We start from the raw sequence: 21073 nt of genomic DNA on the forward strand, positions 1-21073 counted from the left end.
TAATTTGCTGGGGGTGAAATGAAATCTCAAGAGTTGCTTTGATTTGCATTTCCAAGCTTTTCTCCCTAAAAAAAGGTAATTAAAAACCTTTTTTTTTTTAACATCAGTATTTTTAAATATTTTATGAAAAAAGTAGCCAGGAATAGTGGCTGGACCTTTTTGTACCAGTTCTGTTGAATGAAGTGTACAAGACTGTATTTGCTTCACCTTAGCACCCTTGGCCAGTTGTGGAGCCAGGAAACCTGGGTTCAGGTTCTTTCACATGATGAAAAGATGTGATTAGATTGAGAATGAGATTGATAGAAAGGAGGGAATTCCTACATTTGTGAGTTTCCAGAACGATTGAAGTATTAAAAATTATACAATTGGGCTTAGAGCTAGAAGAGATTTCAGAGAATATCTGATCTATTTGACTCTTTTTACAGGTGAGGAAACTGAGTCCTTATAGAGGTCACAGTAAATGACTTGAAGTCACACATAGCAAGTCACAAGAGCTGGGATTTGAATTCATGCCCTTTGACTCAACCTATCTCTTTCCAGTAAGTGGATAGAGCACTGGACCTGGAGTCAGGAAGACTTGAATTCAAATCTGACCTCAGACACTAAATTGCTGTGTGACCCTGGGCAAGTCACTTAACCCTGTTTGCCTCAATTTTCTCATCTGTAAAATGAGCTGAAGGAGGAAATGGCAAACCATTCTGGTGTCTTTGTGAGGAAAACCTCCACATGGGGACACAAAGAGTTGGACACAACTGAAACAACTATACAATGACAGCAGTGATATATTATTCACCATTAAGCATGCTTTGACCTACGATGTACTTGGGATGCTTACTGTGTATGCATGGAGGAAAAGCAAGGGGTGCCAAACCTATTGACTGTGTCTCAGTTTCAAGTTAATTTCTTGCAAAATCTATGGCTAATGCTAAATGTTGACATCAAAACTCCCAGCCGTAGCCTATCTAGAAAGATTCAATTTGAGAGACTTGTGCTATTTGACATTTATTTAGTGTCAATTAGGAGCAAGGTGCTAAATAAAATGCAGTTAGGACTAATCTTGCACACATCATTTAACAGAGACAGTGTAAAAGGCAAAGTAAGGACAAAGGAGGGTAAAGTCAGGAAGAGTTTAGTGCAACAGAATTGTAGTGTAATGGATCTGTGAACTTAAGAAGAAATCATGGGATGTGGATGTTGGAAGGTCCTTTAGAGGTTACTTAGTACTTATCCACTCATTTTATAGATGAGGACCACTGAGGCCCAGAGAAAAGAAATACATTGTTTAAAGATGCCAAAAGTAAGTCGCGAGGCATTTAGATGGCTCAGTGGATTTAGAGGCAGACCCACAGATGGAAGGACCTAGACTCAAATCCAGCCTTAGACACTTCCCAGCTGTGTGACCCTGAGCAAGTCACTTAACCCCTAGTGCATATTAGCCCTTACCACTCGTATGCCTTGAAACCAGTACACAGAATTGATTCTAAGATGGAAGGTAAGGGTTTAAAAATGTTTTAAAATTTCTTTTAAATTTGAACCCATGTCCTATGACTCCAAAGCACACAAGCAAATATAATCTTGCCCTTACCATTAAAAATTTTTAATGTGAAAAGGTGAATTTAAAGGTGAAAAATTTAAACACGCAAGATAGATCATTGTTAATTAAAATTTGTGTGTGTGTGTGTGTGGTAGAGATTCTGAAACTCACCATTCATTGATTAATTCAATAAAAGATTAGTATTGAGTGTTTTCCATATGCAGAGTCCTATGTTACACACTATGAGGGACATGAAACAAATTTAGGATACATTCCTTTCCCTCAAGGAACATTCAACAAATAATGACAAAAAAGCCAATGGCTTATGGAAATAAATGAGATAAAAATATACAACAATCTAACTTCCATGTCTGTATTGCTAAAGATTTAGAGAGTGGTCTCCTTATCCCAATCCCATAAGATAGATGGTGCACGTTGCATTCATCTCATTCTTCAGATGAGGGAGTTGAGGACAAGAGAGGGATTAAGCCAAGTCTCTTCACTGTAAGGCTCAGATGGCTCCCCAATGGGTCATCGCAGAAATACTCCAAGACCACATTGTGAAGTCAGAAAGAAGGTTGGACTAGTTGTTGGAAACTGACTATGGGGAGCTTTAAGTGTCAGATGGAGATATGTACTCACAATAATAAATAAGTTTCTAAAACATATCAGGTGACTAGAGCAATCCCTTAGGAATATAACCTTAGGAGTCCTTAGCATTTGGGTAGGGTTGCTTCTACTAGTTTGGAGAAGTGTTGATTGGGTGGGCCTTAGGGCCACACTGCTTGAGTCCTAAGGAAGGGGATGGGTGAATGGCACATGCAATCATATCACCCTAACTTGAATAGTAATAGAGCTGGGAACCTTTGGAGGAGGTAGGCATGTTGATGGCTATCCAGTAAGCCCCTCTTTTCTATGGATGTCAAAGCTGTGAGACTTCTGTAAAAAGAGCAGAAACATTTCAGAAAGTCCAAAGGGAGGTGGGCCTTAACTACCTGAAGAATTTTCTTGAGGAAGAGAACAGAGATTGTGACAATAATGGTGAGGCAAGATCAGACCTGCAGAGACAGAAGTGGATGGCATGGAAAATGGGAATGGCTGTTCCAGGGACAGAAAGAAGATGGAGTACAGCTGAGAGAGCAGTGCATCCAGGGACAGGGCAATCTTGCAATGAGACCTGGAAAGAGTAGATGACAGTAGCAGTTCATCACTGGTTTATGGATCTCTGAAGGCAGAGACTAATGCCCAGGAGAGGCCACAGAGTGGAAGGAGGTTTTCATGGAAAAGAGGTGAAACACAGAGCCCTGACAAGCAAGAGCAAGCCTAGATGTTGTCCTTCATCTGGGCCATTAGTTATTGTACCATTTCAGTCCAGGAGGTTGGAGTTCATTGATAGTCTAATGTAGCATTCTCCAAAGTGGACTTTGTGTATTCCAGGGGCTGAAGAAGCTGAAACAATGGAGGGTGGAAGAAAAATGAGAATTTCTATTAAAAATTTTTAAAATCTAAAATAAGAAATCAAAAGGTGTTAATATTTATTATGTGGATTGACACTGGCTCTCTCCCTTGATCCTTGTTGTTCTGTCACGCCCAACTCTTTGGGACTTTGTGGATCAACGTTTATGGAGTTGGCTTGGCAAAGATACTAGTGTGGTTTGACATTTCTTTTTCCACTGGGTTTAAGCAAACAGAGATTAAGCATCTTGCCTTGGGTCACACAGCTAGTAAATGTCTAAGGCAGCATATGAACTCCGTTCTTCCTGACTCTAGGCCCAATACTCTCCTCTCAGCCACCTAGCTGCCTTTTCCCTTGGTCATGCATATGTGCTATACAAAGTGTCTTGAGAGAAGAGTGGGATTTCTACCCTCACAAAATGGACACATAGCTTAGAAAAATTCCTTTAGAGAAACTGTGGATGGAGGAATAGTATTAATAATGCAACCAGAAAAGCAGAGCTGACAATTGTACTACTTCTGGTAAAAATTCTTTTTTGTCCACATTGAGTCATAAAACTGATGATTTAATCAGAACTGACAGGCAGCTAGGCAAAATGATTTGAAATGATCAAGACTAACTGACATATGGATTCATATCCATCATTGTTAATGATGAACCTTGCTCCAAGTATATATCTTGCACTGAGATAATTTGCTAATGCAAATGATGATAGGAAATAATTTTTTTTTAAACCCTTACCTTCCATCTTGGAGTCAATACTGTGTATTGGTTCCAAGGCAGAAGAGTGGTAAGGGCTAGGCAATGAGGGTCAAGTGACTTGCCCAGGGTCACACAGCTAGGAAGTGGCTGAGGCCGGATTTGAACCTAGGACCTCCCGTCTCTAGGCCTAGCTCTCAATCCACTGAGCTACCCAGCTGCCCCCAGGAAATCATTTTTATTAGCAAGATATTTAAAAATAGTTTTTGTTGCCAAAAATCATGTATGCCAACCTATAAAAACTCATATCTTCACACTTTACAAACTTGGAAATAGATTTTCTAACCTGTTACATATTTTGAATGAAGAATTTCACAGTGTTATGAACCCACCTATTAAAAACACCAAAATTCAGGGCCTTTCAAGTACTTTGCAAGAACAATTGATTGACATCAGGAAAGATAAAAATTTGCTAGCCAAACTTCAACAAAACTTCTACATAACTGATAATGGGATTTTTAAAAAAGCATTAAAATACAGGGATGCACTTCCTTCAGTGGTATCTTTATTAGTTTTGCAAGGGTATCTTCTCAGCTACAATAACCATTTAAATCTACTATTAAAATAAAGTGAACTTAGAACCATATATTTGAATTGAATCTCAATGCTAAACCAATCTTTTAAAATGTAATGAAGCTTATTCAATAACTTTGCTTTCATTAAAATAGTATTGCTAATAATAAAGAGGGATTTTGTGCCATTAATAAATAAGAATATTTAAAAATATTTAATCTTTGTCATATCCTTTAAAAATGTCTATTTTGACTCTTTTATGACGGATGTAATACATTAGGGTAGCAGTACATGTAATTCTCTTGTAAATTAAAAAATGAATGCACAGTTACTCATTTATGATTCTATAGTAATTTTCCTCTTCTCAGTGATCTTTAAGAATGATCATGGAGAATGAGCAAGTCATCATGGTTCTTTTAGTTCCCTGGGATGTAATTAGTCTAAACATAGTAACATGAACCAAATGTTCTCTTTACATTTCTTCATTTCTTCTGCATTTCAACCCCACATTGGCCATTTTTGTTCTGTCCTTTCTAGGTCAAAGATGATTTTCCTGGCAGAGAACACAGAAGGCAAATATGAGCTGAGTAGTTCTGCTTTATTTCTGTTGTCTTTTGTGATCATAATAATCCACAACAAACACTGTGATATCACTCCTTATTTGATTCTTTGCCCCCATCCCACCAATGCAACTAAGCCTCACTTTTGGAAGTTTTTTTGTTGTTATTGTTGGTTTAGTTTTTAGGTTCCTTCACACAATTCATTCTGAGACTCGGTGCTCTTTTCTTCTTCTTCTTCTTCTTCTTCTTCTTCTTCTTCTTCTTCTTCTTCTTCTTCTTCTTCTTCTTCTTCTTCTTCTTCTTCTTCTTCTTCTTCTTCTTCTTCTTCTTCTTCTTCTTCTTCTTCTTCTTCTTCTTCTTCTTCTTCTTCTTCTTCTTCTTCTTCTTCTTCTTCTTCTTCTTCTTCTTCTTCTTCTTCTTCTTCTTCTTCTTCTTCTTCTTCTTCTCCTTCTTCTTCTTCTTCTCCTTCTTCTCCTTCTTCTCCTTCTCCTTCTCCTTCTCCTTCTCCCTTCTTCTCCTTCTCCTTCTCCTTCTCCTTCTCCTTCTCCTTCTCCTTCTCCTCCTTCTCCTTCTCCTTCTCCTTCTCCTTCTCCTTCCTTCCTTCCTTCCCTCCTTCCCTCCTTCCTTCCTTCCTTCCCTCCTTCCCTCCTTCCCTCCTTCCTTCTTTCCTTCCTTCCTTCCTTCCTTCCTTCCTTCCTTCCTTCCTTCCTTCCTTCCTTCCTTCCTTCCTTCCTTCCTTCCTTTCTTCCTTCCTTCCTTCCTTCCTTCCTTCCTTCCTTCCTTCCTTCCTTCCTTCCTTCCTTCCTTCCTTCCTTCCTTCCTTCCTTCCTTCCTTCCTTCCTTCCTTCCTTCCTTCCTTTCTTTCTTCCTTCCTTTCTTCTTTTCTTTCTTTCTTTCTTTCTTTCTTTCTTTCTTTCTTTCTTTCTTTCTTTCTTTCTTTCTTTCTTTCTTTCTTTCTTTCTTTCTTTCTTTCTTTCTTTCTTTCTTTCTTTCTTTCTTTCTTTCTTTCTTTCTTTCTTTCTTTCTTTCTTTCTTTCTTTCTTTCTTTCTTTCTTTCTTTCTTTCTTTCTTTCTTTCTTTCTTTCTTCTCCTAAATATTTCACTTGAGTCTCACAACAATCTAATAAAGTAGATACTATAGATGTTATCTCCATTTTGCAGATAAGGAAACTTTAAATGACTTGTCCAAGGTCACACAATTAGTAGATCTCAAAGGCAGAGTTCAAATCAAAGTCTTAGAGATTCAAAATATAGTCCCTGAACAAGTGCTTCTCCTCCTGTCCTCTCACTGAATCTTTTCAAAAGTGTTTTAGAGTAAAGCTTCCCTTTTCTTTTCTGTCATGAATTCCTAAATGCTGTTGTCATTTTCTGCCAAGATTTGTGGGCCAATGTTGAATGGATTCTTCTTCGAATGTTACTTGTATTATAGGGCTTACAAGGTTCATTCAAACCCTGAGATTCTATGATTCTTATCAGTCAAAATCATGTCCAGAAGAGAAAGAAGTTGTCTTTGTTTCATTCAGTTTTTGGAAGATAAAATTGTTAGTGACACAAAGAAAGCTCTGGAAATGTATTATATTGAAAGGGATGCTGGATTTTACCTCTTTAAGCCTCAGTTTCCTCCACTGGACAAGATGGTCTCCAATGCTTCTATTCACTCTAAATCCATGATCCTATGTTTTGGAATTGGTGTTTGTTTTGCCTATTTTATTATTTTGAAATTCAGAATATCAAATGCATGGGTCTTTTCCTGGATCTTTTCCTGGATCTTTTCACCTCCTTTTTCTCTTCTTTAACTTATTTTTTTTTCAGGTACCTAGAGTGACAGATTTGTTGGTATCACTGGGAAATTCTCTGCCTCCATACCCATACCCAAGAAGGAGGGAAAAGTACTGATAAGAGTTTTGAAATTAAAAACATTTGTAGATCACTGATTTAGAGAAATGATGATTACAATGTGGCTCTGTTCTTTCTTCTGCTTGGATGCTCACCATTAGTCATTGGATAGTTCCATTTGTTTGAATCAGCCTTGCAATATAACTTTTCAAATGACCCATAAAAGGACTTTTCTTGTACTCATAAACCATGGTGAAGTAGAATTCTTTCTCGTTGGACCTGCAGACTTCTCCTGTTTGGAAAGGTCTTTGGCTCATATGATTCCAGGCTAATGAAACACTGCTTTTCCTTTCCTTGAAAGTCCTGTTCAGGGAAAGGGAATGTGGAAATATTTTCTGATGACCTTTGTAGAACAATAGATCTGCCAGGCTTAATCTCAACCTCATTTTAACTACAAGTAGATTCAACCTTGCATAAACAATAAGTTTCTTCATTGAGGAAAAGAGGTTCTTGGAATATAAATAAGGCCCATTTTGACTGAAATTTTCTTAAATCTATATTTTGTTTTCTGATAGGGTCTAGCATCAGTAATGCATCATTTCAGTTAGGCCACACTTCATGACCCCATTTGGGGTTCTATTCACAAAGATTTCAGAGTGGTTTTCCATTTCCTTCTCCACTTTACAGATGAGGATACTGAGGCAAAAAGGATTGAGTGACTTGCCCAGTGTCACACAGCTAGTACATGCCTGAGACCAGATTTGTACCTAAGAAGATGAGGGTCTTTCTGACTTCAGGTCCAGCACTTTATTTGCTGTGCCACCAAGCTGCCCAATACAAGGGCTATTTCTTGACTATGGTTCTTGGGTTATTTTTGGTGTCCAGATCTATGATTTCATTGGTATGAACATTTTTGATATTTATCTTCCTTCCACACATAAACACTGGAACTTGTCAGCAATTTATAGAATGAGAAGAGTTTAAATAACTTATTTTTCATCACAAAGTATACAAGAGATGAGATTTCATTTCAGATATTCCCAGGGGTATGCTGGAGCCAGCTCATACTGGCTTTTTGGAGCCAATTTTCAGTATGAGCATTTATTTATCTACTAGAAATCAGCAAATGCTACAAATCTTGATTTATTGTTTGATTTATTGTTTTGTCTGATTGATGTTTGATATCTTGATTTATTATTTAGTTGGTTGTTTAAACCTGAGAAAATGATGGAAAAATTAATAAGATTATAAAAACATATTCATGTATAAGTATATAGAATAAATATATATTTTATATTATAAATATAATATAAATGCTATTTATATAAATAAATAATAAAAGTAAAAAATATGTCATATGCTTTCAGAGAGACTTTTGTTAAACATTTACCAGTAACTCCATAATGCCATTTATTATAACATGCTTTCTTTTCCTAGAAGCTTTATATTTATCAAAAACCCAATAAGAGAAACTGGATAAACAACCAAGGCAGTTCATAAAGATTACAACTAGAGCAGACCTCAGAGATTGTCCTATTAAATTCCATTATTTCATAGAGGAAGAAACTGGACCAAACCTGTGGAAGTTACTTGTCCAGGGTCACAAAGTTGACATTCATTTTGCAGATGAAAGACTATTTTTGCAACTTAGGATTTAGAAGTGGTGACCTTAGAAGATGATCTAGTCCAGCTACCCTACTTTATAGAAGGAAAAACTGAGGTATGAAGAGATGTCTTAACCCAATGTCATGTGGTTGTTAGTTCAGCCAGAATTCAAACTCAGGTCCTCAAGTCCAAATTACATTGGTGGAGTTCAAGCACTAGCTTCAAATTTTGCAATCATTTGATTTATTCCTCAACTGTCCAAAATGATATTGAAATGGGATTTCATGAGTGGTTGTAATGTAGTGATGCTACCATCAATATAAGCAGTCATAAAATTGTGAAATCATATTTCACAGACCAACAATACACAGGATATATATATATATGTATGTATGTATGTATGTATGTATGTATAATTATAAAGGATCTGTGATTTCATCAGGGTGGGAATTGAGCCTCACTTATAGAGATCAGACGCCATCTATTACGAGATAAATCTTCTGAGAATTGTTTCTCAGAGTTTAAATTATTTGTCTATGTTCATATACCTAGGTGTCAGAGGTAGTATTTGAATTCAGAGCTTCCTGGTTTTAGTGCTAGCATTTTATCAACATGCTTTCCAGGCTCTCATCTACACATAAAGATATTTAAAACACGTCTATGTGCCAAGAAACCAATGAAAGATTTTAAAATTCATACATTTTGGAGCCTTGTTAATGTCACTAACACTTTTCCTGTTATCATAATAGTTCAGCATTAAAATTATAGAAAGATCATGAATAAAGATATTTTTGCTTCCCATCCTTTTCTTTTTCTTTTTTTAAATCCTTACCTTCCATCTTAGAATCAGTACTGTGTATTGGTTCCAAGGCAGAAGAGCAGTAAGGGCTTCAATAGCACTGTCACTGTTGCCTTATGACTTCAGAGGGGGAGTTTACAGCCAAATATTTGCTGTATATATAAGGAATAGTGCTATTAAAGTTTATTATTTTTTTCTGTACTTGGGATCCCCCTTTCCTTATCAATAGAATTACCTCTTTCCTGTTACAGCTTCAAAGCAAATCAGGAGACAATGCAAAAGTCAACACATCTGTGTCAAGGTTTCACAAGTGCTTGATGCAAAGTGTAAACAAAAGATCACAGCATTTGGACAGGTGGAAGGGGACAAGGGGATTCAATAAGTCCAGTCTCATTTTTCAGAGTGAGAAATTGAGTCCTAGAGAGGATTCGAACCTAGATTCTCTGACTCTAAAATACCTAGAACTCACTTATTGTAAGAGATGTGTTTGATTTTAAAGATATATAGATGTTTTTATTGGTGCCCAAAGGCCAATGAAAAAGAACGTGGCAGACATGTGCAGGTTAAAGAGTAATTTTACTAACAAATAATTACATAGGAGAATTAGCTTAAGGAAGATCTGTCTTTCCATTTATCTATCTATATATATCTACACACATATGGAGATGTACACTGATACAACAAGATACATGTATGTGTGTATGTGCATTATAAGCTCAACCAGGTTAAGGGTAATCAACAGGCATCAAATCCATTGGTAAAGTATGGGGGGAATGTCTACCCAAAGCAAGTGAAGACTTCCCCCAGTGGGTAGGTGGACAAGAACTGTTTGTTCCAAAGGCCATGAAGGCAGCTGAAACAGGGACTGTGGAGCATCTAGAGGTTGCTCAGACATATGGAAAATGCCAAGGTCATCTACTTCATCCTGGGCCATTGCTAGTCATCTTGATTTTTGTCTTGCCCCTGGACTTCAATGACTCTGGAATATTGAATGACGATGACTTTGTGTGACTTTGCCTCAATGAAATCCAACTTGCATTCAAGACAAGACATCACTCTTGTGATTCCATTGGTCCTTTTGGAAAATTAAGGACAACCCCCCCCCAAAAAAACCCCAACAAAAAGGAAAATGAAGGACAAAAGACAACAATACATACACATTAGACCTGTTTACTTCTATCAATGAAAATCCTGCTTCCAGTGTAATTTATTAAGCTAAAATAGTTTATTCAGTGTTGAGAGACTCAGGGTCATATGGCAGCATGTCAGAGACAGGACATGAATCCAGATCTCCTTGGCTAAAACTGAGTTTCCATCCATAAAGGCTTATTGCTGCTTCTTAAAAGGGGCATATGACTAGAAAATAGATGGAAGCGCCACATAGGGGGAAGAATATCTGATGGACAGCTTATGTACTCCATAGTTTTTATACAATATCTGGAGAGCTAAGCTCCCAGTGCTTTGTGGAGAATTGATGGGCAATATGGATCAGGACTGGACAGTCTGGGCAGCCATGGATAGGGAATCTGTAGCACTGGAGGGAATATTCACATCACTAAGATCACAAATTCATTGAAATACTGAATTGAATGTTTCTCATGAAACATTCTTTACATTAAGTAAAGTGTCTTTACATTAAGTCCAACTAAGCACTGTCCAGTGGAAAAGGTGCTGGACTAGGAATCACAAGAGTTCTAGTCCCAATCACTTATAAGTTAGTCCTGTGACCATAGGCAAGTCATTGCACCCTTGGGAGTGACAGTGTCTTCATCATAGGATCATGGGTCTGGAGAGGTTAAATGATTTGCTTAAGATCACATGTCAGTTGAGATTTTGAACCCAAATCTTCTGTATGCAGATCTAATGTTTTTCCTGCTGTACTTTGGGTTTTGTTGTTGTCATTCATTCAGTCATATCTGACTCTTTGTGGCACGATGGACCTTAGCTATTCAAGGGTTTTTCTTGGCAAAGATCTAGTGGTTTGCCATTTCCTTCTCCACTGGATCCAGTGGATCTTTTTGTTAAGCATTTAGAGGTTAATTGATTTGGCCAGAGTGGAACAGCTAGGGAGTGTCTGAGTTTTAATTTGAATCAGGTTTCTATCTACTATACCACTTATCTGCTTCCTAGGCATAGAGAAGTTAAATGATTTGCCCAAGGTCACATAGCTAGGAAGTATCTGAGGTTGGATTTGAATTCAGGTCTTCCTGACTCTTAATCACTGAGCCACAGCTTCCTCTTTTCCACTGTATTGTATGGCCTCTAAATGAAAAGGACATGAAATCAATTGCCAACAGCATAGCAGGGATTATAAGGATTAATTGAAATAATGAATGTAAAGTACTTTACAAACTTTAAAAGCCTCCATTAGATCATAGGCCAATGTTCACTATGCTGTTTATATCTATGTGTTTTTTAAACTCACTAATCCAATTCATTGTAATTCCATCTGAAACTAGATCTCCCCAAGTGCTAGGTTTCATTTAGTCAAAGATCAGTTCTGTAGAGTGGCAATAACAGTGACTCCAGGGTTCTGGTTCTAATCCCAGTTCTGACATAATTAAGGAGACTTGGGACAAGGGATTAAACCTCCTTTCTCTGCCTCAGTCTCTTCATTTCTGAAAGGAAGGGGTTGGACTCAATAGCCCCTGAGATCTGGTCGGGCTTTGGATCTACAATCCCATGAAGATTCTATCCAATAGTATTTCTGCTTTGTTATTAACAACTGTAAAGCTATATAATGACCACTGGTGATTTTGTGCCACAATAGGGAGTCCCTCTCTCATTGGGAATGCATTTTGAGGGAAAGGCCAGTGACCCACCAATATTATAACAGGTGGAGGTCCAAGATGGGCATCTATGGAACACCTGTTCAAGGGCTGCTTGATTCACCAGAAGCAATGAAAAGCCAAGTAAGATTTTGGAGCACTGTGATAAAACTAGATCAGGCACACTTTGTAGGGTTGCCATTTTATAGCAGGTTGTCTGGGTTGTAGAGTCAGAGGACAGAAGCTATGATGTTCCAAGGCAGATATTGGATCTGAAGTCAGAGGATCTGGGCTTGAATGCTGAGGCTATCATTTATTAGCTTTGTGATTTAGACTAAGTTGCCTCTCTTCTCAGGGCTTCAATTTCTTCATCTGTGAAATGAAGGAAGACAGTGATCTCTAAACCCCGTCTAACTCTAAAATTTTATGATCTTATTTGCCTTGTTTCATAACCCAGTTCAGATAGTTAAAGCCAGTATTATTATAACATTATAAGAATGTTTTCTGTAATTTCACCTCTTCCCATGATTAAGCACTGTCAGAAAAGCACTAGATTTTAGATCCTATGATTGCCATTGGGTAACAATGAAAATCACTTGACCAGTTTTCTCAGGCTCTACTTTCCTCCTCTGCAACCTCCTACTCTATCTCTAAAGCATAGCAAGAAGAAAATTTCATAGGGTCATAGACTGAGTTAGAAGAGGCCTTTGAAATAATCTAATCCAGCCTTTCATATGGGGAAACTGAGGCTGAAAGAAGTTAGTGGCTTGCCCAGTCATGTAGGTTATGAACATGGGTCCTTTGTCAATACTCTTGAATAGAAGACTTGCAATTAATTGTCTGGCTATAAGCTTATGCAAAGAGCCACAAGGTTGAAAGCTAAAAGGAACTTTGGAAATGATAAAACCAAGAAGAACTTTGAGTTAAGAGAAATGAAATGACTTGTCCAAAGTTCATATACATAGAGCTAGTAAGTAGTAGAGCTGGCATTCAAACCCAGATCCTTTGACTTCAAGATACACAAAACTAGTTGATTAGAAGGGACAATTCTGTTCAGATTCTTACCACTCTGTATACTCAACTTCCAGAGAATGTAAACTTGTGTTTAATTTGGCAGTTTATAGTGGGAAAATAATTAGACTTAGGAATCAGAAGATCTGGGTTCAGATCCCAGTTCCTCCATTTTTTTCCCTTCCTTCCTTCCTTCCTTCCTTCCTTCCTTCCTTCCTTCCTTCCTTCCTTCCTTCCTTCCTTCCTTCCTTCCTTCCTTCCTTCCTTCCTCTCTTTCTTTCCTTTCTCTTGCCCATTTTTCTTTTCCTTTCTTCCTTCACCACCCCTACCAAGAATAAAATAATTTATTAATAGTGGCAAAATAAAAGATGGGTCTATCATGTCTGCCCTTTACATAGAAAGACTAGCTTCTCTATTTTCTAGCTCTGTCCTCAATAGGCACATCCCCATTGAACCCATGATCAGTAACACAGGGATAATAATACCTGCATTACTTACTTGACAAGGATCAAAGAAGATAACATAAAAAGCTTTGCAAAAATAGTGCTATGTATTTTATATTGCTGTATATTAGTTGCTATGTATATGCTAACACATAGTTATGTGCTATGCATTAATTATCAGATTTTTAAGATATAACTATTTTATCAGCATCTTTTTTTAATTGCATGAAATTATATTGTAGGTAAGAGATGAGAATAGAATGGGTTAGAAAGAGAATAGGTTTTGGAGTAAGAGGCCTTGGGTTCAAATGCCAACTCTTAATACTTTCTACTTGTGACTCTGAGTAAATAATTTACCCTCCTTAGGTCTCAGTTTCCCTTTCTGTAAATGAGAGTGCTGGTCTAGATGGATGGTCTCTAAAGTCAATGGTTTGAGATCTATTATCCTAAATTAAACAGAAATTATTTACCTTTATCTCTTTAGATAAATAAAAGGAGAAAGGAAGGAAGGGGTGGGGGAAAGATTGAAGGAGATAATTTATTTAGGTTGGAATGGTCACATAATCCTCATTTATGAGTTAATGGCAGCATAGTGCAGTTAGGAACCAGATTACAAACAGACTCAAAACCAAAGAAAATTCCCAGTTAATAAATAACCCTGGTAACTTTAAAGTTACTAATCAGTGAGTTCATGGTCAAAATAGAGAGAGTCATTCTAATGTCAGCTTTGTTTAGAGAGAGCTTTATTTCATATAAACAGCAATGATACTGGGATTCTAAAATTCACAGAGCATCACAGTGGAAATTTTCTGGGGCTGGGATAATGTACAGAATTTTTACCTCACAAACTTAATTTAAGGTGCAGTCAGTCTACACCAACGTTTATTTCCTTTTCATGTTTCTTTGGCACATTTCCAGAATTTCTTAAATACAAAAGTGTTGGTTAAAATGGACTAATACTGCAGAAACTTGATTATTTTGGACAACAGTTTATGTGCAGTTTTATGCTAAGCATTATTTACAAGTGGAGCTTCCTTTCCTTCAGAAGAAAGATGACAAGTAGAGCTGGACAGCTCCCCAGGGGAGATTAATGAGGTTCAAAAAATGGAAGAGCTTCCCCTGAGGTATTGCATACAGACATTGGGCATTATGGAGCTCTTTCTCTGTGGAAATCCACCAGAGGCACAGTCTTTTTCTGGCCCTCATTGTTTACTCAGTCCAGGACATTTAGTAAAATACAGCTTGGCTGATGCAGCTTTACTGTCTCATTTAGTCCTGGATGGATGCAAAAAGACAAAGATGGCAGGGCACTGGAATCTAAGAAAAAAGAAAGTTAAAAACTTATCTAGCCTGTCTATGGGTGGCTCTGTGGTATATTAATTTCGACAGAGCAGAGATGAGGGGATTTTCCTCTAGCAGCTAAGTTGTAGAAGTCCTAAAGCATTGTCTAGGCTACCTCTGGTCATTGTCATTACCTCCATCTGTCATGGGGCTCATATACAGAGATGGTACCACATGAGCCAAATTGACTTCTTCTCTCTATGCCCCTGATGGAGAAGTGCTTATATGCTACCCAAGCTTACTAAAGTTGGCTTTGTAATTGCTTTTGAAGAACAAGAAAAATATTTATTTCACATTGACAGTTCAATTCTGCCCTATGACAACTCTATGGAAAAAAATAAATACTTATAGATAATAGACCTCTATAATAAACATGATGATGGTGGTAGTGTTAATAGTTCCTAGATTTTCAATACAGTACTTTAAAAACATAAAACAAAATCCACCCCCCACCCCCAATCTTAAATGTTTATCGCAGGACTCTGCTGGTCTATTTTCCTTCCAGAGTAGTTTGCTTAAGACAAGTGCAAAATGGAAAGTTTGGCACATTATCCAGTGGACTGTTTGAATCCAGTGTAATCTGCCAAAAAAAATAAAAGAAAGAAAAAAAATGTGTTGAGCAAAAGAAAACATATCAAAGGAGAGTTCAAATAAAGTTCTGGGCTCAGAATGGCAGAAGAGTTTTAAAAAAAGTGAAAAATTGAACTATGCCTGAGAAAACCAAACAATTGTTGCTCCGTTTCATTGCTGAGATCCCAACAGTCACTTCCAAATTTCATCAGTGATAATTTTTAAAAAAATACAGATAATTCAAATTATTTCTTAACCAATCTTCTACCCTTCTCCCTTTCCACCCCTTTTTCCTCTGGAGCAAGGGCTGAACATCCAGTGTAGAAAATAATCTGGAAGTCTGGGTATCAAATCAAAAGCACTCAGGTTGGCTAATTGCTTCCCCTCCCTCCCTTAATTATGTTGTGATTTGCTGAGAGATCCCTCTTGTGGTGATGTCCTGAAATGTTCCCAGCCCGGGGAATGGAAGAAGGGGCTCTAGAACTGTGATGTCTGAGTAAATGAGATAGTGTCAGATTTGTCTATGGCAAAGCCTCCATTGACATAAGATTTCTTGGTCTCTGCATCTTCATTATCAAGTATTGTGGATTCCAAGGCAAAGGGGTTCACAATGTTGACTTCGGATGTGGCATCCATCTGCTCCAGCTCTTTTTTAGAAAGCTTCTCTACAATTCCTGTTCCATATGCATCACCAAGGACATTCACCATGGTCCTGAACCGGTCCCTAGAAGAAAGAACATTTGGGTCAGACAGACTTGGAATGTTGTTTATCTCAAATTGAAGGATGTGAAAGGCCACTGTCCTATTCAGTTTCCAAGCAAGCTAGCAAATCAGAGAATTTCAGAGTTGGAACAGATTTTAATGGACATTTTGTTTTAACTTATACCTGAAAAAGGATTCTTTCTACAAAATATCTGATAAGGAGTAAACTAAACTTTGAGGACCATTAATGAGGTGAACACTTCATCTCCTAAAGCAATTGCCTCAGTTTCACTCAATTCACTTTGGGGCAATTTCTCATTGTTAAACTGAATCTCTTCTTTCCAAAGTTACTCATGATCTCTCAATTGCCAAGGGTAATGGCCTTTTCTCAGTTCTCATTTTTCTTTATGTCTCTTAAGCATTTAAAATTGCTGATCACCTCCTGGTTACTCTCTCCTCTCTGGATTTTATGTTACTATCCTTTTAGCCCTCCTCTTGCCTTTCTGATCACTTCTTTCTCAACTTGGCTAAATCATCATTCATATCATTCCCCCTAACTCTAGGTATGTCCCCAAGACACACTGTCATGGGCCCCCTTTCTCTTCTCTTTCTATTCCCTCACTTTTGTCGTTTACTCATTTCAGTTGTGTCCAATTCTTCATGACCTCATTGGAATTTTCTCGGCAAAGATATTGGAGTGGTTTACCATTTCCTTCTCCAACTCATTTTATAGATGAGGAAACTGAGGCAAATAGGGTTAAATGACTAGCCCACGAGGCTCCTAACTAGTAAATGTCTGAGGCCAGATTTGAATGAAGGAAGATGAATCTTCTTGGCTACAGGCCCAACATTCTATCCACTGTACCATACAGCAGTCACTAAATTCCATAAATATACATATATATATCTATATACAGGTCCCTCCCTCCCCAGTTAGATTGAAAGCTCTATGAGGGAAGGGCCTGTTTCACTACCCCCCACCCCCAATATCCTCATCCTCTGGGGCTGTGCACATTGTAGGCATTTAGTTAGTAGGCAATTGTTGTTTGATTGCTTAGAACTGAAGCATAAGGGTACACATGGAAATTCAGGAGTAGACCAAGAGATATAGTGACTGAAACATGCTGAAGCCAAAGCTTCTCAACAAAGCTAAGATTAGAGGTAGGTAACTGCCTATTCTATATTATGCAGGAAGGATACTTTTCGATACTTAAAAAAAATAAATGCAACTTAAAAAAAAAAAAAAACCTCTTACCTTCCATCTTAGAATTAATACTGTGTATTGGTTCCAAGGCAAAAGAGTGGTAAAAGCTAGACAATGGGGGTTAAGTGACTTGCCCAGGGTCATACAGCTAGGAAGTGTCTGAGGCCAGATTTGAACCTAGGCCTAGGACCTCCCATCTCTAGGCCTGGCTCTCCCTGAGTCACCAGCTATTTCCCTTAAATTTTTTTTTTGTATACAATTTTAATGCTAGAAAACTATACTCTATAATAGTCACACCTCTACAGGGTTCATTTTTGTTGTTCAATTGTTTCAGTTTTGTCCAACTCTTTCTGACCCCATTTGGGGTTTTCATGGCAAAGATACTGAAGTATTTTGACATTTCCTTCACCAGATTATTTTACAGATGAGGAAACTGAGGTAAACAGGGTGAAGTGACTTGCCCATGGTCACATAGCTAGTAAATGTCTGAGACCAGATTTGAACTCAGAAAGATAAGTATTCTTAATTCCAAACCCAGTGTTCTATCCATCTAGCTGTCTACATGGGGCAGTGATGGTGAACTTTTTAGATTCTGAGTGCCCAAACTGCATGTATGTGATCCCCTGTCTTACCCCAGACAGGGGATGGAGGTAGCACTCCCATTGGGCTTCTGGAAAGAGGGGCAGGTGATTAGAAAAATGACCTCAGGTGAGTGTGGAGGTGGGGAAGGGTATAACCCCCTCTGGCACATGTGCCATAGGGTTGCCAACAAAGACATAGGATTTACCCTTTTACAGGTGAGAACATGCAAGCTCCAAGAGATAAACTGCCTTGCCTATGCTCATATTGAATTCACATGTGTTCTAATGTTGGTTCAAAGTTCAGACCCCAAACCCTGCTTGGTGTGTACAAAACACCTTGTCCTGTCTCTGCTCCCTAATCCATACCCACTCAAAAAATGAAACAAAAAAGCTAGTAGGTCAATTCCAGCATTTCTACATGTGTACCCAGATATCTCAAAGACCTTTCACTGCATCATAGTGCCCAATATCAAAACAGGTACATGTAGGTTGGAACTTGAAGTACTTATCAATAAACAGGTATTATAAGCCTACTGGGAAGCTCTAGGTGGCAAAGTGGATAGAGTGCCAAACCTGGAGTCAGGAAGACTCATCTTCAAATCTATTCTCAGACATTACCTGACTCTGTGACTCTGGGTAAGTAACTTAATTCTGTTTACCTTCATTCTTCATCTGTAAAATGAGCTAGAGAATAAAATGGCAAAAATATTTTCCCAGGAAAATCCCAAATTGAGTCACCAAGTTGGACACAACTGAAACAAGTGAACATCAATGAGTCTACTATGTGCTAAGCCATGAGGATACAAATATAAATATGAAATACTTTAAGGAATCTCATTCTACTGGGGAAAACAACTTAACACATGTAAATAAATACAAAATACATTCAAAATAAATTCAAGGAATTTTATTTGAGGGGAACAGAGAAGCACTAGAAATTGGAAGACTGAAAGGCCTCTTCTCAGAAGTGTCTGAGCTCTGAGGGAAGCTGGGGATTCTAGGAAGTGTAGGCAAGGAAGGCATATATTCCAGGAATGGAGCAAAGCTTGTGCAAAGGGATGAAGATGCAGATGGAAAACCATGTATGAGGAAAAACAAATAGACCAGTTTGGCTGAAGAATAGAGTGTATTAAGAGGAGTAATACATAATAAACCTGAGAAGGCAGGCTACATGGAGATTGTTAAGGGCTTTAGATGCCAAAGAGAAGAATTTATATTTGTTTTGAGAGGCAGGAGGGAGCCCCTTGAGATTTCAAGTAGGATGGTAACAAGGTGAAAAGTATGGCAGAGAAATATCCATTAGGCATCTTTGTGTAGAATGGATTAGAGTGGGGAAAGCCTTGAGGAGGGGAAACCAATTAGGTGGCTACTGATGTAGTCCACAGAGTTGACAAATCCTAAACCGTGTGAGTGGAGAGAAGGGCATGGATGGAGGAAATGTCAAAGTAGAATAGACAAGTCTTGACATTTGCTTCTTAGAGGAAACAGGAGGTTTCTGGGGGTTTTCACAGAATCAGAGTCTTGAGTAGGAAGGGAGGTCAGAGGCCATGCAAGTCAATCTGGATCTGAACAAGACTCATCAGTACAACATATCTGATGAGTGCAATACTTCTAGTGAAGAGGAACCCATCACATCATGAAGAAGGCCATTCTATTGTACTATTCTGACTTTTAGGACATTTCCCCTGACACCAAGCCTAAATATATCTCTTTGTAATTTCTTTTTCTTGTTGCTGACTCTGCTCTCTGAGAGGTGTACAGGAGAAGAGACAGAACAAGTCTAATTTTTCTTCTGCATGCCATTCCTTTAAATATTTGAAGCTATCATGCCCTGTCTTTAGTTTTTTCTTTTCCAAGTTAAACATGCTTAGTTTCATTCAAGGAATTTGAATCTTCAATGACAAGGCTTGAGGCTTCAGAGAAAAGTGAATGATGTTTACTGTCAAGAGCTGGACAAACCCTCATTCTTATGGAAATTGCAGGTAGAATGAATTATCTTGTGCTCACAAATATTGTATTTATGCCCAGTCTAGATTGTGCCAACACTGGACATAGAACTTACTGTTATTGTCAGTCTGATTGATTCTCATTTATGTAAGTTGGCAGATTTCTGTTTAGCTGTCTCAGAAATGAATCATATATAATGAGAGGTTAACTAGGTTCTGAAATCAGAAGGTCTGGGTTCAAATTCTGCCTCTGACTTTTATTATTCATGTTGCTTTGAGCAAATTATTGAAACTCACAGGCCTGAGATTTCCTATCTAAAGAATGAATCAGTCCACAATTAATGTTAAATCAAGTCAAAAAGCATTTATTAAGCTCTGCCTATGTGCCAGGCACTATATTAAGTTCTGGGAGTGTAGACACAAGCAGAAAGAAAACCAGCTCTCTTGCCCTTAAAGAAATAATATTCTGATAAGAAAAGACAGCACATAAAATCCAATGGCCTAAGCAGGCTCTTCCAGCTCATTTTACAGACAAGGAAACTGAGGCAAACAGGTAAAATGACTTACCCAGAGTAAGACAGGAAGGATCTGAGATCAGATTTGAACTCAAGATAATGAGTCTTCCTGATTCCAAGCCTAGTGTCCTATCCACAATGCTTCCTACCTATCCACCCATATTCCTTATAAAATATTGCAAAATGCAGCCCCTTCCTGGGGTGACCTAGTTAGTTATAACTTAAACCCTGAAGTCCCAAAGAGGTGGAATCAGGATCGGTATGATGATTTGTATTGTAATAGCCCCCAAAGAGAGTCCAGCTTCCTACTGACTTATTGAGAGTCCCTTGGGACTCTCTTGGGAGGATGTATTTGAAGAAGAGGCAGTTGTTGGGTCATGGAAAGAGAGCTAGGTGTAGAAGGCACGAGCCCTGGGTTTGAGTCCTGCCTTTGCTGTTGTGATAAATGATCTAGAGACTTTGAAGGGCAGAACCTGGAAGATATGCAGAGGTTTGCATCTACAGTGAGGAACTGTGGATGAGGTTTAGAATCTCGAGAGAAGAGAGATTCCAGGTGTGAGTCAGTTGATCTTTCTCTATTTTGAGACAGCAAGGGTGACAGGCTGATTCACAGATTTCTCTCCTGTGCCATACAAAATCCCCCATTGATCCAAACCACCATTTCCACCAAAATACCAAGAATTGTGGCAAAACCCGAGAAGAATAAGAACAGCATAAGAAGATCTCACATAGCTCCTGTGACACCCTGAGTCTGGACATTGGCTCTTCTGTGATTAGACCAGGAGTCACCAAACCCTTGAGGCTCTTAGAGACCAGGTTGACAAGCCTGGGTCTCTCAACCGTGGGTGGATATTTTAGACATACGGGGACTTCCCTTACCTTCTTTCCTATAAAATCCAACTTGTAGACATCTTTCTTATCTTACTTCTA

The 21073-nt window shown here is 38.2% G+C and overlaps 1 protein-coding gene across 2 annotated transcripts in view; it reads right to left on the reverse strand.

The window, feature by feature from the left end:
- Positions 1 to 14010: 14010 nt before the first annotated feature.
- The window catches only part of SLC1A1 (solute carrier family 1 member 1), a 103256-nt gene continuing 96193 nt past the window's right edge, over positions 14011 to 21073 (reverse strand). For both annotated transcript variants that reach the window (XM_001364972.4, XM_056805457.1), the window contains exon 12: positions 14011 to 15919. In XM_001364972.4, the coding sequence (XP_001365009.1) occupies positions 15673 to 15919 (247 nt within the window). In that variant the 3' untranslated portion in view covers positions 14011 to 15672. The remainder of the gene's footprint in view (positions 15920 to 21073) is intronic.

This window comes from Monodelphis domestica, chromosome 7 (genome assembly GCF_027887165.1).
Source record: "Monodelphis domestica isolate mMonDom1 chromosome 7, mMonDom1.pri, whole genome shotgun sequence".
Lineage (NCBI taxonomy): Eukaryota > Metazoa > Chordata > Mammalia > Didelphimorphia > Didelphidae > Monodelphis > Monodelphis domestica.